General features: G+C 67.6%; 1 protein-coding gene across 2 annotated transcripts; it reads right to left on the bottom strand.

Annotated features, from left to right (window-relative positions):
* Positions 626-16,560, bottom strand: CD81 (CD81 molecule). Of its 2 annotated transcripts, NM_001078679.1 has the most exon segments (8): positions 1,153-1,215; positions 1,296-1,382; positions 1,846-1,947; positions 2,316-2,420; positions 2,662-2,736; positions 3,433-3,530; positions 6,494-6,608; positions 16,247-16,312. In NM_001078679.1, coding segments are annotated over 8 exon segments (711 nt in total).

The following is a 16,560-nucleotide window of genomic DNA, read 5'->3' as shown; positions in this document are numbered from 1 at the left end:
GCAGAGGTGACAGTGGTGACAGCCTCGGCCAGGGTGTCCGCAGGGCCTCGCAGCACAGCGATAAGTGAAAAGGAGAGGGCCTCTTCCAACCCACTACCCCAGTGGGGACTGTGGAGGGACAGGGCTGCACTGCAGCCCCCAAGGAGCCCCAGGTGGCCTCAAGAGGTCGGGACCAGCAGGCAGCTCATGGTGACATCACCCAGCATTCCCAGTGCGGGCAGTGCCCTACCCAAGAGGTGGCCGGGACGCGGTCCAGTGGTGGGCCAGTGGGCTCCCCCACCAGCCCTGCAAGATGGGGCCACCGAGCTCCTCACAAGCAACCAGTCAGAGGAGAGGCCCTCAGGAGGGAGCAGTCTGGCAGGGCTACCCCACCAGCCCGCGGCACCCCCGCTGGGCAGCGCTGCCCGAGGAATGGCGGTGGGAGTGAGGGAGGAGTGGAGGCGGCTGCAGGCCACACAAGGCCCAACAGAGGGGCGTGCCCGCCACGGAGTCTCCCCGCAGCCCCATCCACACCCACCAACAGGGTTGGCAGCACACCCCCGGCCCAGCCGTGTCTGAAGAGCCTGAGCGCCACCCCGGGGCCCGTCTCAAACGTCGCGGGCATAGGAAGGAGCCGGACAGTTGGTTAGCATGCCTGTTTCTTCTTTCTTTATTGAATGACTTTGAGGATGTAATTACAGTCGAAAGTGACGCGTTAGAAAGGAGAGGTGCATCAGAGGCGTAAGGCTGCTCGGAGACCCGGCTCTCAGGACAGGCGGCCGGAAAGAAACAAGGATTAAAAAGGGCTGGGCGAGCGCGCAGCCCACGGGGTCGGCTGGGTGGGAGGACGCAGCTGGGCCGTAGGGCCCTCGTGGCCCCCGGGAGAGGCCTGGCTGAGCAGGCAGAGGCCCCAAGCAGCCCCGGAAGCAGAGGGGGCCCCTGCCCTAGAGTCCCCACGGCCCACTCACATGCCACCTACGGGTGACGGCGGCCCCAAAAGTAACAGGGAGCTTGAGGACAGGAACAAGACCTCAAAAGTAAAGGCTGATCAGTGTAGCGGTGATATCAGGAAGTTATATACACAGGTGCTGACCGCCCTTCTCAGAAGTATCCGGTCACTCTGGGGGCACCGCGGGGGGCGGCGGCCCCCCTGCGGCCTCGGTGGCCGGGGCCTCAGTACACCGAGCTGTTCCGGATGCCACAGCACAGTACCATGCTCAGGATCATCTCGAAGATCTGGCGGGGGGGGCGGCAGGCCGGTCAGCACCTGGAGACCCGCGGGGCCCCGGGCAGGTGCCCGCCCGCCCGCCACTCACCATGATCACAGCGACCACAATGGCTGCGATGCCAATGAGGTACAGCTTCCCCGAGAAGAGCTCGTCAATCTTGCTGTGGCAGTCCTCCTGGGGGGGCAGCGCGCCGTCAGCGGCGCCCGACCTCAGGCCCCCGGCCGTGCCCCGGCCCAGGGCCATTGCAGCAAGAGACAGAGGGGCCCAGGCCCCTCAGAAGACGTGTGAACAGGACCTGGCCTGCCCCGGGTTTTGACTCACGTCCCTTTACGCGAACAGGGAGATGGCGAGTGTGTGCCCTCTGGCGCCCAGAGATGGCGAAGTGCACAGGGACAGGGCGGGCGCAGGCGGTCGGGGCGCCCTCCGTGCAGTTTGGGGAACTCCCTCACCAGGAACCTGGGCCAGAGACTCACCTCCCCGATGGCCGGCGGCAGCAGAGCAGTCCCGACTCCACCCACGCTGCCCCCCAGTCCTTGCCAGCGGGCGCCCTGAAAGGCCCTGCCACCACCCAGGACCCACTGGGGATGGCAGCCCGATGGCCCGCAGGTGCCACCCCCCCGCCCCCAGCACCCCGTACCTTCATCAAGTTGCTGATGATGTTGCCACCCGAGGGGCACAGGCTGTTCTTGAGCACAGAGGTGGTCAGCGTGGTCAGCGTGTTGGAGCCGCAGCAGTTGAGCTGCAGAGACGCAGGGCGCCGGCCATCAGCCCTGAGCCCGCAGCCGGCAGCCGCCGCCTGGCCTGGCCTGGGGGCTGGGAAGAGTCCTCTCCGGGGAAGACCTGGGCCCAGGGGCCCCACTCCCACCCCAGCTCCTCCCCAGCTGCGCTGCTCAGAGACCCCTGTGCACCGGCCGGCCCAGCCCATCTAGTGCCCACTGGGGACCTCCAGGTCCCGAGGCCCCTCCGGCTGCTCGCTGAGGTCTCACCGAGAGAACAAGGGCCCCCAGCCCCTGCCCCTCCCGGGTCCCCCGGCCCTCCTGGATGCCCGCCCTGGGCCTGCCCCTGCCTCTCCTGGCCCCGAGCTCCCGGACGCCCTCCCCGCCTCACCGTCTCGTGGAAAGTCTTCACCACGGCCTTGGCGTTGTTGGCGTCGTCGTCCACTATGGCCTGCTGCAAGGCCTGGTCGTAGAACTGCTTCACGTCCTTGGCGATCTGGGGAGGGAGGGGTCACCGCATGCCGGGACTGTCCCCCAGGGAGGTAGGTTCCCCTGGGTCTCCCGGAAGGCATCTGTTCCGAGACAAACCTGCCCGCCCCCGAGCCGGGACGGCTCCCGGGCTGCCTCCACCAGAAAGCCCTCCGTGCCCTCCTGCCCGGAGGAGCCCCCAAAGCCCCCCCCAACCTGAGCCCCTCCTCCTCCAGCGTCCCTGTCCCTCCCTGCGGACACTGGCTCACCTGGTCCTTGTTGACGAAACCCCAGATGCCGGCGGCCACCTCACAGGCAAAGAGGATCACGAGGCAGGTGAAGAACTGGGGGCGGGGGGGTGCGGTCAGAGCAGGCCCCAGACGGCCGGGCTCGTCTTCCACACGCGTGACCGATGCCCGAGGGGCACAGGTGTGCGGGGGTGGTCGGTGGTATCCCCCTTCCGTGTCCCGAAGGGGGTGAGCCCCTTGGAGCCAAGAAGCAGAGTCTAGGACTCGGCCCTGGCATCCAGATGCCAGGGTGCTCAGCACCCCCGAGGGCCGGGCTCTGCAGGATGGGGTGGCGGGGGGAGGGCAGGGTCGGGGCCGGGGGTGTTGGAAAGGGCGGGAGAGGGCCATGGTGGTGCGCCTGGGGCCCCACCGGGGACCCTGGCCCAGACTTCCAGAGCCCATGCCTCCCGGACGCCAGGCCCTGGACAGCACGGCCAGGCCACAGCTTCCCGTGGGGGGGACACGCCCAGGGATCCCCGAGGCTGGCGCTGGGCCTGGGCCTGAGCAGTCCCTGTGACATCCCTGCTACATCTGCGACTTGGTTTTTTTAAAGAAGGAAGAAAAGAAAAAGCAACTTCAGAGCTCAGAGCTGGGGACTGGACGGAGGACCTCGGAGCCCTGGCCTTCTGCAGAAGGTCTGCCGGGTCGGAGAGGCAGGGCAGGCACGGGCTCCACCTCGGGAACTAGACCAGGGCTCCTGGTTCTGCCCCCACCACCCCCCCCGGCCCTGCAGCCCCCCTCCCCCGACCTTACCGTCCCCAGCAAGCACTGTGACTCCTGGATGGCCCCGTAGCAGCCCAGGAACCCCACAAACATCATCACAGCACCCACAGCGATGAGGATGTAGATGCCTGTGGGGGCGGGGGCGACAGACACCCTCAGTGCCCCAAAGAGGCCGGCAACGCCGAGGCCAGGACGGGGATGCCCATGATGGGTGGTCGCAGAACTCAGCACGACCGCCCGCCTGGACCCGCTCTGGTTCCCGCAAGCCTCCGGGGCTTCTTGGTGGGGCCGAGCAGGATCACCCCCGCCGCGGTGCAGAGGACCTGGCTACGGGGTGGGCAGAGGCGGCAGCCCAGGGTCTGGGGACACTCACTTCACTTGTGCTACTCTTAGGCGTGCCTGTTTGTGTGCGTGCGTGTGCGTGTGTGTGTGTGTGCATGTGTGTGTGTGTGTGTGTGTGAAGTTTGGCTGTTCTCTTTGGAGGAGGGGGCTCTGTCTGGCTTCTGAGGCCCTGACCCTGGGGGCTGGAGCCTGCTGGACGAGGCGGCCTGGTGGTTGGGGCGCATGGCAGTAGGGACTGCTGGCCATGCGGCCCTTCTCGGTGCCCAGAGCCCACCAGGACAGGGCCCTCGCCCCTGAAACACTGACCACGATATCTCTCCAAGGACCTCCCTCAGCCCCAGGCCTTCCAGCAGACCCAGGCCCACCCCCGTCGCCGTGGTTACACGGCTCCACAAGGCTAGGGCTTCAGGAGCCTAGGACAATGGGTCCCAGGGCTCTGGTGCCAAGGGCCCATCCTCCCTGCCTGGCCAGCCTTTGGAGAAGGCGCCTGAGGGCCAGGACCCACCGCTGGGCTCAGCAAAAGCCAGGCGGAGCTGCTGGGGGGAAGCCTCACCCTGGGGGGCTCCTCACTTGGGCACAGGTCTCCTACCCTCCCCGGAGTGGAAGTGCCCGGGAAGGTCCTACGAGAGGCTGCGAAGCAGGTGCCTGACCCACAGCCCCTCGCAGGCTCAACCACAGGCCTCCCCAGGGTGCTGGGCTTCTGTCTAGAGCCTGTGGGCCTGGCTCTGGCAAGTAAGGCGGGGGACCCTCCTGGGCCCTGCGGCGTCGCCCGGGGTGCTGAGCGGGCCCAGCTAACCCACCCTGCTTCCTGAAGTCAGACAAAGAGCCTCTGTCCGGACCCCATCTGCTCCCTGCCTCCCTGGCAGCCCGGTCTGCATGGAGCCAGAAAGTGACTCCAGACGGTCCCGGGTGGGCAGGGACTCGGTGGCCGGAGGGGCTCTGAGAGCAGCCCCCATGGGGCAGGGCAAAAACCCAAGGGCAGGGGGTGCCAGCCTGCCGGGCGGTCCAATAGCTGGCGCTGGTCCTACAGAGAGCTGGCAGGGGCCGCTGCTGGGCCTGATGTGGCACCTGGTGAGTGGCCAGGGTCGGGGGGTTGAAATGCCTGCTCCAACACCCACCTGCCCCCCACGAGCCCCTCCCAGAGGATCACCTCCCCACTGGAGCCTGGGCGCTGGGCACAGCCCGCAGCCTCCGAGCTCCACGCGCCTGACCCCGACCCTGTCCCGCGGCAGCGCTGAGTGGGGCCACCTAGATCTGCAGCCTGCTGCTCTGCTCCTGCCCCCCCACCCGGCCTCAGCCCCCCTCCCCCCGCTGGGCCAGATGCCGGGCTGAGCGCAGGAGCTGCCCCAGCGTGAGGCTGCCAGCCTTGTCTCCAGGAGAGGGACCCCCCTCCCAAATCGCTCGCCCTGGGGCGCCCGCAGAGCCCACACTCAAGAGCACCCAAGGCCCTTCCTGCACCCAGACAGAGGGACGGGACCTGCTGGGTCCTGCCCGGCGGCTGCGGGCTCAGACCCCGGGCAGCGGGGGAGAGGCCTGGGAGGAGTCTGGAGAGACGAGCGCCCCTTGAGAATCCAGGGAAAACTGCTCGTCCTCAGACGCGTGGGCAAAGTGACTGCCTTGCACAGGTGCGGGGCCCCTAGGTCACAGGCCCCTTGTGCACGCTGGGGACAGGCGGACTCACCCTATCCTGAGGCTCAAACCAGTGAGAGGCCCCACAGCCTGGGGGAGCCCAGGGGCCCTCCCCTGAGTCGGCCGGCCCTGCCCTGGGGACCCTCCCCGGAGCCCAGGGAGAATGGGGGGGGGAATGGCCCCGTGTGGGATGGTGCGTGTGGGGCCACCCCCGCTTCAGCAGGTGTGTGGGGGCCCCAAACCGCAGCTGAGAGGGACCCAGATCCCTTCCCGGGTCCACACAGGACGGAGGGCGCACCCAGGCCAGTGGGTGGCCACTGGCTGAGCCGTGAGCAGGAAGGCGCTGCTCGGCTGTGCCGGTGTGGGGCCGGCCCAGGAGCCGGGCCTTTAAAGGACAGAAGCATCTTTAAGCTCTCAGAGGTTCACGAGGGCCAGGCCCCACCTTCGGGGTGGGAGGGGGGCACCGGAAGGAGGGGGGAAGCACCCCTCCTCCGCCCCCGCCCCTGGGGGCATTGGCCCCACCCCTCGGCCTGAGGGAACAGATGCCCTGAGGGGCCCAGAGGGGTGCAGCTGGTGCCCAGGAGGCAGGCAGGCAGCCTAATAAGGCAGCTAGGTGTGGCCACGGGGGCTGAGTCACTGCCTCCAGCCCTCCCCCTCCAGGGGCCCAAGCCTGCAGTCTCCATCCCCCACGGTTCTGGGCTCTGGGCTCCTCAAGCCTCAGCTGCTAGTTCTGCTGCCCAAGCATCCAGCCCCACCCCTTCCCAGGAGGCCTGCCCTGAAATACCCGCCACATGACACAGCGCCCCTGCCCCTGCCAGCTGCCCCAGAGGAGTCGATCTGGTGGGGTCCCAACCAGCCACACACCCTTCCTGGGGCCACCCCCAGCCCAGCCAGGCACCAGACCAAGTCCGGAGGGGAGCCAGGCTTGCCTGGATCCTCCAGGTACCCTGGCTCACAGGACCCCGCCTGCTCCCTGGCTTCCTCGGAGCTGGCTTGGCCCCGCCTCCTCCAGGAAGCCCTCCCTGACTACCTGTCTGCAGCCTCTCTGAGCTTACGGTCAGACGCCCCTGCGGGCTCGCCCAGACTGGGCCAGGGTCCTCAGCCTGCCCCGTGCACTTACCCACATAGAAGGTATTGGGTGCGGGCTTGTCTCCGAGCTCCAGGTAGAGGAGGCTGGTAGTCTGGGGGTCGTGGCGAAGCCACAGGGCCACGCCCAGGATCACGCCTCCAGCCAGCTGGGGAAAGAGAAGGGCAGGGGTTACTTGCGGCCCCAGGCCCGGCGGTGGTGCGAACCCCCCCACACCAGACACACAGGGAGAGACGGATGCCGGACCACCCCCTCGGCGGGGTCGGCGGCCGAGGGTTCCCTCCAGGTGGGGCTCACAGGCCCCTGCGTCCGGGGGACCTCCTGCCAGCACCACTGCAGTGAGGCTCCAGGACAGGTTGCTTGGTACGACGCAGGACACCTGGTTCACGTGCATTCGGAGGCACCACAGGTATTTCTTTGGTCTGAGTGTGTCCCAAACACTGCATGGGACATACTTGTGCCAAAGAAGCACTGTAAACCCGAAGCACAATTTAACCGAAGTCCTGTACGTGATTTGGTAAGTGTGCCCAGAGGCCTCGCCAGACCCCAAGCACATCCCAGTACCCCATGGAGGGGATCCCAAGTCTTTGCTGCCAGGACAAGGAGAGGGGTGGCGATTTGATGCCATCAGGGCCCGGGCGGGGCTGGAGGAGGCATTACAGAGCAGAGGCCGCTGGCACTGTGGCCACAGGAAGCCATAGGGTCGGTGGTTTGTAGGCTAAATCCCCCTTCTCTGCTGTAGAGGGGGAACTCCTGGGAGGAAGGAAGCCCGCTGTGTGCCAGCTAGACGGGACGGGGGCGGGGGGAGGGGGGTTGCCCTGCGCGGGGGCAGGAAAGGGGCTCTGCTCAGAGCGGGGCCCCCGGCGGCGGTGGGGGCTTCCGGGCAAGGGAGGTCCTGAAGGGCTCAGCGGTGGGTAGGGTCTGCCCTCCAGGGTGAGCCTAGCCAGGCCCACGCCCGAGCATCTGACCACCCAGGCAGGCGCCGGGGCTGCCCCACGGAGGCGCCAACTGTCCCCAGAGCCATAGGCGTCGGCTGTCGCACAGGCTGTCAGCTCCAAGTCCAACAAGGAAGAGAAACCAAAAAGCAGACCCCAGAAAACCACCTGGCTGGCCCAGGGCCTGCCCCCAGGGCCCTGGCCAGGGCAAGATGGGGGCGGGGGTGGGGCCGGATCTTCAGTAGAGCCCCCAGGAAAGCCCCTGGCATCTTCAGGGATCCCCAGGCGGGTGACACTAGGGGGCAGGTCTGGGGTGGAGAGGAAATGAGCCATGCGCCACCGCCCCCAGGCCCGGGTACGTGGGCGCTGGATGATAAGGCTGGTGGGGACGGGGACCATTGGGGACCGCTGGGGACCGATGGTGCCTGGCAGCGGCTGGGCTACCACCTCCAGAAGATGCTGTCAGCAGCATCCCCTCTTTCGGAGTTTCTTCCTGGGACTCCACTCTCCCACCCGGGGGGGTCAGAGGCGGTCTGGCCTCTGAGTGCATGTGCAGTGGGACCAGCAGGCCCTACTATGCACCCACCCGCTCCGGTCAGGTCCCTCCTGCCGCACTCAGGCCCTGGGTACCACTCAAGGCAGTGCCTGGAGCTCCTGGCTGCTCCTCGGTGCCTGCCACGCCCACTAGAGGGCCTGGGATGTACACAGAGGGAGGTGGGGGGGTGGGGGGCTCCCGAGGGAGGACTCCCGAGCTGGCTGCCACCTGCGGCTCCCGGGGAGGAGGGGCTGAGGCTGAGAGTTGCCGTGGGAACTCTGGCTAGAAACCGCCACTTGCTCCGTTTTGAAACTGTGGTCCAGAGACCACTGTGTGAGCCATTGCAGGACGGAGGGGGTGGGGCAAGGGGAAGCCCTGGTCCCCGGCCTCCCTTTGTAGTCACAGAGACCTGGCCCCAAGCCCGGACTCAGCCGCAGTGTCCCCATCAGAAGGACAGCTGAGCGTGGAGGCGCCTGGCTCAAATGATGCCCGGCCTCCCTGCCCCCGGCTGGGCTGGAACCACCCCATCCTCCCCGTGCAGCCCTCACCCCAGGAGCCAAGGGGACAAGGCCACCTCACAGCGCAGAGTCCTAACGGAAGCGGGTGAGCACAGCACTTAGCCGCCCTCACAGGCTGGTGGTGGGACCAGAGGCAAGGTCCCACCTGTCCTACTTGGGGAGGACTTTCCAGTTCGGATTCCAGGACTTGTGCGGAGGCCGGGGGAGTGGCCTCCGGTCCCCCTGCGGCCAGCCCGCCCTCCTGAGGAGTGAAGCCCCTCCTGGCCAGTGGTCCCTGGCTATTCCAGCCCTGCATGGACCTGCCGGTGGCGGGGGCGCTGGATGCAGGCTGTGGTGGCAGTGACCACCTCCTGTTTCAGGGGGATGGGCTCGCACCGAAGGTCACCTACAGAGGGAGGGCAAAGGCGGCACTGGGGCCCCCCCCGCCCCCTAGAAAGAGCAGAGGTTGAGGGGAAGGTGCCTCTGCGGGCCAGGGGCCCAGAGCAGCAGGTGTCTGAAAGCCTGCTCTTCAACAGCTAAGCCCTGGCCTGTGACTTGCAGATGGTTAAGGAGGACCCGTAGCCGAAATTTATACAGGATTTTTCAAAACTCCACACACAAACCCAATCTTGGAAAAACAGGCAAAGAAACTGAACGGACACTTCACCAAAGAAGAAACACGAGGAAAGACGCACAGGTCGTGGGTCAGAGAGACGCCCCCGTCCGCCCAAAGGCTCCGGCAGCTTCCTGGCAACACCCCCACTGGGGACAACCCCGTGCCCTTCAGGTCGTGAGTGGTGGACGCCCACCAGCAGCCCCAAGGGAGGACCTCCCAGGGTGACCCTCCAGACAAGCCCGCTGAGGGCAGGACCAGACCAAGGGGAAGAAGCCGCTCCCGACTCCATTCACATCCAAGGGAGAGAAACGCATGCGGAAAACAGGCCAGCAGCCGCCCTGGAAGGAGGGACCCCAGGGCCCCAGACGTGTGTGGGGGTGACGAGTGGCTCCTCTCCCCTGGGGTTGGTCACGGCCTCCCGGTGCTGCCTTAGGTCGAAACCTACCAAGCTGTACATTCTATTTCATGTATGTATTTTTTTTGGTTTGCACCTGTGGCATACAGAGGTTCCCAGGCCAGGGGTCGAACCGGGGCTGCAGGTGCAGTGTACACCACAGCCACGGCAACAGCGGATCCGAGCCCCGTCTGCGACGTACGCGGCAGCTCACAGCAACACTGGATCCTTAACCCCCTGAGCAAGGCCAGGGATTGAACCCGCATCCTCAGAAACACCCGCTGTGCCGCGTAGGGAACTCCCAAGCTGGAGCTTTTAATCGTGCAGCTTACTCTAGCTCAAAGCTGCTTAAAAAAAAAAAAAAAACCCAACCCAGATCCCCGAGGACTGAACTTCTAGGCAGCAAGGCCTCTAGGGCTACGTGTTTCTTCTGGGTCCCAGGATCCAGGCTGCCGACTTCGTGCCACTGGGCTCTCCAGGTGCCCGGGAGCCAGCAGCAAGCATGTGGGAACTTTGAAGTCCTGTCCACGGGACAGAGTTGTAGGGTCAATCAAAGAAGAGATTGGATTACCCTAAGGGGACACGTCTGTCCCCTACAAAACAGAGCCCAGCGTTACGGGAAAGCACGCCGCCCGGGCATGGGCTGGGGCCCGGCGTGTGGTGGCCAAGGGCGCCCCTGAGCCCCTGGCTGCTGGACTGTCTCAGGCCCCCGGGGCCCCTTCGTGCTTCCGACCTCCTCGTGTGTAAAATCAGGAAATAAAGGGACACAGCCTAATGTACCCAGCGTGCCTATTGGCATGACGTCCCTGTGTGCAGAGGGCTGCCCAGCGCTGGCGTCACTGTGCTCACCCCCAGGAGCTCCCAGGCAGGCGGGTGGGCAGAGCTTGACGCACCTCCCCCTGCCCCTTGCCCCCGCCCCTGCAGGCAGGCTGGCCTGCCGGACGCACCCCTGCCACCTGCGCAGGTACCCCGAGACCCTCCTACAGCCCGAGCCCCCCTGGTCGGGGCGGGGGCAGCTCAAGAGGGAGCGGGCTCGCCGCCGGCAGTCCTGGGGAGCTCCAGACCTGGGCGGCAAGCACTGGTTCCCCCCCCCACCCCCGGAAGGGTTCACTTTCTGTTTCTTTCTTCCTCCATTCGTTCTGAAAACGAATAAACAGCATCAGATAAAAGGAGGGCTACCAAGTCTGCTGGGCTCCTGCCCGGCCTGCCTGCCCTACCAAGAAGGAGCTGCAAGGGAGTAGGAGTGGCGTTGCCCGGGCCCCCCCAGCACCGCCGCCCCCCCCTGCCAGCCCCTGGCCCATGGCCACCCCCAGGCCTGCCCCTCCTCCCCACGAGCGACACTCAGCCCGTCCCTGACTGGCCCTCACCCCGAGGCTCTCAGACGGGCCTTGGCTCTGGGTACTCCGCCCTAACCTCCAGGGTGACATGTGCCACAAGGGGCCTGTGTGGCTCAGCCCCCCGGGGGGCCTGGGCCTGGAGACCCTCCCCAGGAGGGCGGTGAGCCAGAGGCTGGCAGCGGGGCAGGGCAGGGCCTGCGGCATCCGTCCTTCCAGGATGGGCCACGGGGGTTGGTGGGGGCCGCGGGCAGCACCCGGGGCCGGGCAGCTAACCCTGTGACCCTGCCGTGGCCTCTGGGAACAGAGCCGCACATCCCCGGGCAGGAAGGAAGTGTGACGAGAGGAGCAGGGACCCTTGCCTTGGCCAGGAAGCGGAAGCCATCCCCCAGCCTCAGGCTTCAGGAAGCCTCATGCCTGGCCTCTAAAAATAGGCAGGGGGCGGGGGGACGCAGGAACCACTTCCCTCCAGGATGGCAGGCCCCCGAGGGCACCTCTTGAGGCCCGGCAGACCTGGGGGGCCCCTAGGACCAGGCACCTCCTGGGCCAGGCCAGAGCCTACCGCACCCTTCCTGGGCAGGGAAGCCTGAAGGGGCCGACTCCCCGGCCACAGGGCCCCTGCCGTGAGGTGTCCCCCTGCTCCTCGGGCCCTGCAGTGAGGGGCACGTGGGCACAGAGGTCCCAGTGGCCTGTGGAGAAGGGCACTGGAGGGGCCACGGAGGGCTGCACGCATCAGACAAGGAGGATCGGGTGGGCTGGGCACCTGTGGGGGGGGACCAGAGGGCTGGTGGAGGGGACCCGGGGCAGGCGAGGGCGTCCAGGCCAGCACTCACTCCCACCGGGCCGTGAAGCACGGCGGCAGAAATGTGGGCCTGCTTTCCAGCCTGCACCCACTCCTTCAGGTGTGGGGACTTGGGAACCTCAGCCTCCCTGTCGCCCCAGAGAGCCCGCGCCCCCCTGCAGCCCCAGGGATGGCTCCAGCCTGGTCCTGCCGGGCACAGGGCTGCGCCAGGCCTGAGGCTGAGCTGTTACCCCAGGGACAGAGGCAACGGCTGTCCACGCAGAGGCTGGGCTGGGCTGCAGGGGGCCGTTCCCACACCCGCTGCCCCCTGGTACCCCTGCACCCAAGACCAATACCATCGAGTGTGGACTCGGGCCGCCCAGCGTCCAGCCCTGGAGACGGGGAGGCGGGCAGCCTGGGGTGCTCATGCCAGGTCCCCAGCTGTGCCCAGGGCACCCGGCAACCTGGACAACCCAGCCCGACACCCAGGCACAGGCGAGTGACAGGTAAGGGTGGTTACAGGGTGTGTAAGACGTCCCCCAGGGACGACCGTGACCCAGGCCGCCCGGGGCATGGACGGCCGGTACAGAAGGTCCCCGTGCGACAGCACAGGACAGCAAGGTGGGCCGCCCACCTGGCCACTGCAGGGTGGCCGGTCCCAGCTTCCTGCCCGCCACCTTCTCCACAAGGATAACGTTACCCCAGTACCTGCGGGCGGGGGGAGCCCTAACTCTCTAAGTTAGAAGAGGCATGACTTCAAAGAGGACAAGGGGGCTTCCTGCTCCCCAGGCCTCTGTGGCCTCGGGACCCCCACACCGGAGCTGTCGGACCCCTGCCCACCACCCTCACCGCCAATTTGAGGCACTTACAGGGCTCGTCCCCCCACCCCCGTGCCTCCCTGCCTGCGGAGCCAGGGGAGGGCGGCCGCCCGTCACAGGCCACAGGCACCGCCCCTGCAGCCAGCTTAGGGAGGGGATCCTCTGCCGCCCGCCCGCGGGGCCGCCCTCAGCATCTGGGTGCCACCTGGAGGCCCCCAGGTGGTTTTGTGCAAGTCAGCATCTGCTCGGCCACTAGGAGGGACTTAGGCCAGGCCCCAAAGCCTAAGGTGTGTGCTGGGGGCACAGCGGGCACCAAAGTCCAGGGGCTCTGGAAGTGTGCGGGGTCAAGGCACATCTGCAGGACAGGTGACCGGCTGGGGGGAAGGGCCCTGAAGGCCGGGCCAGCCTGGTCTCCACGCATGCGTCCGGCCTGGGTCCTGGGGGCGGGCAGCGTGAGGGCGCTCGTGCTTCTCCCCAACCCCTCCCCAGGCCCCCGACCCACCCACCCCGACCCACGCAAAGGTGACGCCGGCCCCTCCCCCGAGCGCCTGGACTCTGAACCTTATTGATTTCATGGCCCAGGCTCGGTCCTGTCCCGGCATTTCAGGCGCTTTAAAGAAGACGTGGGGTGGATGGTTTGGGGGTCCTGTCTCCCTGCCCAGACTTCAAAGCACTGCAAGATGCGGACTGGGGTGGCCTCAAGGTCTGGAGGCAGACTGAGCTGGGGGTGGGACCCCCCGCAGGACGAGCCCCTGTGTCGGTGGGCACTAGAGCCGCGCTGGCCTGGGTCCCAGGCTCCCCACTTCTGGACCCAGCTCTGCTGCCCCCCACGGCCAGACGCTCTCACTGGAGCTGGCCCTTCCCGGGGACAGGGCACAGACTTCCTCTTCTCAGCCTCACCCAAGGGCCGGTGCCCCAAAGCTCAGCAGCCCCGATTGCCTCCCCACTGACACCAGAGACAGGAAATCCCCACCCCCACCCAGGCCCGCCAGGGTCACATCCCCTCTCTGGGAAGGAAGGCGACAGAGGCACCAGGTGACAGACAGTCACGTGCTGTCTGGAAGCGAGAAGGAAGGGCAGGTTCGAGGCCTGCTCTGGGAGGAGGGCGCTGAGCACGCTGGGCTGGAGGAGCGGCCAGTCCCAGGCGGGGGCGCTGCCACTGTCCCGGCAGAGGAGGGGCTGTTATCACGCCCATTTCACAGATGAGGGGCACAGGGCTCCCGAGGCTCAGGCTGTCCTCTCGAGGCTCAGGCTGTCCTCTCGGTGGGGTGAGCAGGGACGCGGGGAGGGAGCCTTGAGTCCTGGCCGCCCTCTGCCAGGAGCTCCCTGGTCCTCCGAGGGGCAGGGGCTCCAGGTGCTGCTGCTCTTCATGGTCCCCAGCCCACCTGGCCAGGGGGCCCCAGAGCAGGGGTGTCAGCGGTGCTGGGTGCACACTGCCTGGGCCCGGGGGTCTCGGCGGAGAGGCGGGAGCGCAGCTGTGTGTGCTGCTGTGCCTGGCGCGTCCCGCTCCCTCCAGGACTAGGCGGCCTGGGACGCCCGTCCCTCGGGGGAAGGCTTTACTCTCCGAATCGAAACTTTACAAGAAACTTTACAACGTGGGAGGATCCAGATCCAGATCTTCCACCCCCGCACCCTGACCGCCCTGTGCCCGCTGAGCCAGTGGGGGCTGGGCCCAGTGGGGGCTTCCCAGGCATCTGGGCGCCCGAAGCCTCTTTCCCAAGCCATTGTCTCCCGTCTCCCCTGGCAGCCACCCTGCCCAACATCCATTTCCTGAACTAACCCCAGGGGGCAGGACCCCCACTTTAGAGGGGGAAGCCCAGGACCAGCGTGGCGGGTCCCAACCCTCAGGGCCTTGCTCTCCGCCGAGGGACATCGGCTGCATCTTAGGCGGGGTGGCCCCACAGGGCCGGGTGGGGCATGTGCCCTGGGGAGATACGTTCTCAAAGCTCCTCCACTGGGTGCGCCCAGGCGGGGAGGAGGCGGCTTCAGATAAATTTCCTTAAGCCTGAATCAAGAGGCCCCGAGGGCTGAGCGGGGTCTCCACAGCCACCGGGAAATCAGGGCCCCCCCCGCCCCCCGGGCCGAGGCACCCAGGCAGAGCTGGGGCCAGGCGGGCAGGCCCTGGAGACCCCTCATGCAGGGCCGGGGAGAGACTCACCGCACTGACACCCAGCCCAAAGGCAAGAAGTCCCCTTCCTCTGCCCGCCCGCCATCTCCCGCCAGGGCCCCCCGGGCTCTGCTGAGAGGGGAAGGGCTCAGGGGCCAGCAGAGTGTCCTGTTGACACCCCCTTGCCAGGGCCAAAGCAGGCCACGCCACCTCCTCAGTAAAGGTCCTGATGACACCCAGGACCACATGGGGCCCATCCTGACAGCCTCACCCCCCGCCCCCGCCCCCCGAGGCTGATGGCTGCTGGCCCCCACCAGGTGCCCCCCGCCCCCCCAGGTAGGATGTGGCGCTCAGCTAGGAGTCAGTCCCGTCTCTGCCCTCCCCGCCCCAAATATCCCACCGCCCCGAGGTCCACCCTGGGCTCCTCGGCTGTCCAGATGGCCAGCAGATGTCCCCAGGCCCACGCACTCCTCCAGGGGCCATTTTAAAAGTTGACCCTCCCTGTACCAACTTGAGAAATAAAGCATCCGGAAGCCGTTGCACGTGAGGAGGGTGATAGGCCCGGGGTGGTGGGACAGCAAGGAGGGCCCAGGAGTCTCTGTGCAGGCGGCCAGCCGAGGGGAGGCAGGGCACAGCTGTGAGAGGGACCCCTGACAGCCATTCCTGGTCCCTCCAGGCCAGAAAGGGCTCTCCACCCCCCCCTAATTCCAACACCACAGGAAATGGAAACAAAAGCCAAAGCTTCATCAGTCACTGGCCAGCAGGGAAGAGTGATCAGGAAATGCAACTCAGGCCAGCCGCCCAGAGACCCCAGCAGACCCCTCCTGAAGCCCCCGTGTCCAACCTGTGGGCGCCTCTCTCCAAAGTGGACATCCAAGCTCAGACCTGAGCATCCATTCAGCCCCCAGCCCCCAAGGAGCTCAGAGGGGCCCTGCTCTCCAGGCCCCCAGCCTCTGCCAACTCAGAACAGCCGCCCAGTCCCTCTCCCCCCAAAGCCTCCACAGCGCCCCAGGGCGAGGATGGGCTGGCATCTCAGGCTGGGTGAGTAGGGAAGGAGGATCCAGCCTCATAAACTGGGGTCGCCATGGTGCCGGCACCCCAGCACGCGGGCCACCCGGTCCCGGGGCTCTTCCCGTCTGTGCTCCGCCCCGGCCCGGACCCCCTATACGACCCCCAGGGTGGCGACAGCAGATGGGAGGGTGAACTAGGCTGGGCCCAGAGTCGGGTGGACCGTGCCCGAGACCGGGCTGAGGGTGCAGCTCCCCTCCCCTCCCCTCCGCCCACCGCACCAGGCCGCCCATCCAGGGGCGGCGGCCGGATGAGCTCATGGGGGCGGCGCGTCGCGAGCCCCGCCCTCGAGCCCCCTCCGTCCCCGCGAAGCAGGGTGGTCCCAGAAACAGCGGCCAGGAGGGCTGAGCAGTAGTGAGGTTTGGGGCCTGGAGCGCGCACCCACCGCACCACCACCATCACCAACCGCTAACGGGCCCTAGGGCCCCAGATGCCCTGGCCCGCACGCGCGACTCTGGTCCCCCGCGCGCCGAGGCCCGAAACCAGGCTCAGAGCCTCCGGTCCCGAAGTCGAGGGGCGCGGCGGCCCCAGACGACCCCCACGGCCGCGACTGGCCGGCCTAGGACCCCCGCCCCGCGCCGGCGCACACAGGTGGCCCCGCAACTTGGCGGCCCCGCTGCGCGCCCCCGGCAGGGCCTAGCGGGGCGCGCGGCCCGCCGGGCTCAGGGTGCGCCCTCCCCACCCCGGAGGTCGAGGCTCACCCAGAAGACGAAATTGAAGACGAAGAGCAGGTACTTGATGCACTTGGTGCAGCCCTCTACCCCCATGGCGGCGCGGGCGGCGGGCGGCCTGCGAGGAGCGGGCCGGGCCTGGGCGGCGGGCGCGGGGGCTGGGGCCTAGCGGCCTGGCGGGCGGCTGGGGGCCTGAGGGGCGACGGAGGCGCGGGGACCCGGGGCGCGGGGCACGCGCGGACGAGGGGCGCGGAGCGCTGTGGACCGGGGACACTGGAGGCCTGGCTGGGACGCGCCTGGGTTTCTGCCGCCGCCGCTGCCGCGCGCTCGCTCTCTGGTCGGGC

This window comes from Sus scrofa, chromosome 2 (assembly GCF_000003025.6).
Source record: "Sus scrofa isolate TJ Tabasco breed Duroc chromosome 2, Sscrofa11.1, whole genome shotgun sequence".
NCBI classification, from domain to species: domain Eukaryota; kingdom Metazoa; phylum Chordata; class Mammalia; order Artiodactyla; family Suidae; genus Sus; species Sus scrofa.
The sequence above is the reverse complement of the archived record's forward strand: the minus strand, read 5'-3'. Positions and strand labels throughout refer to the sequence as shown.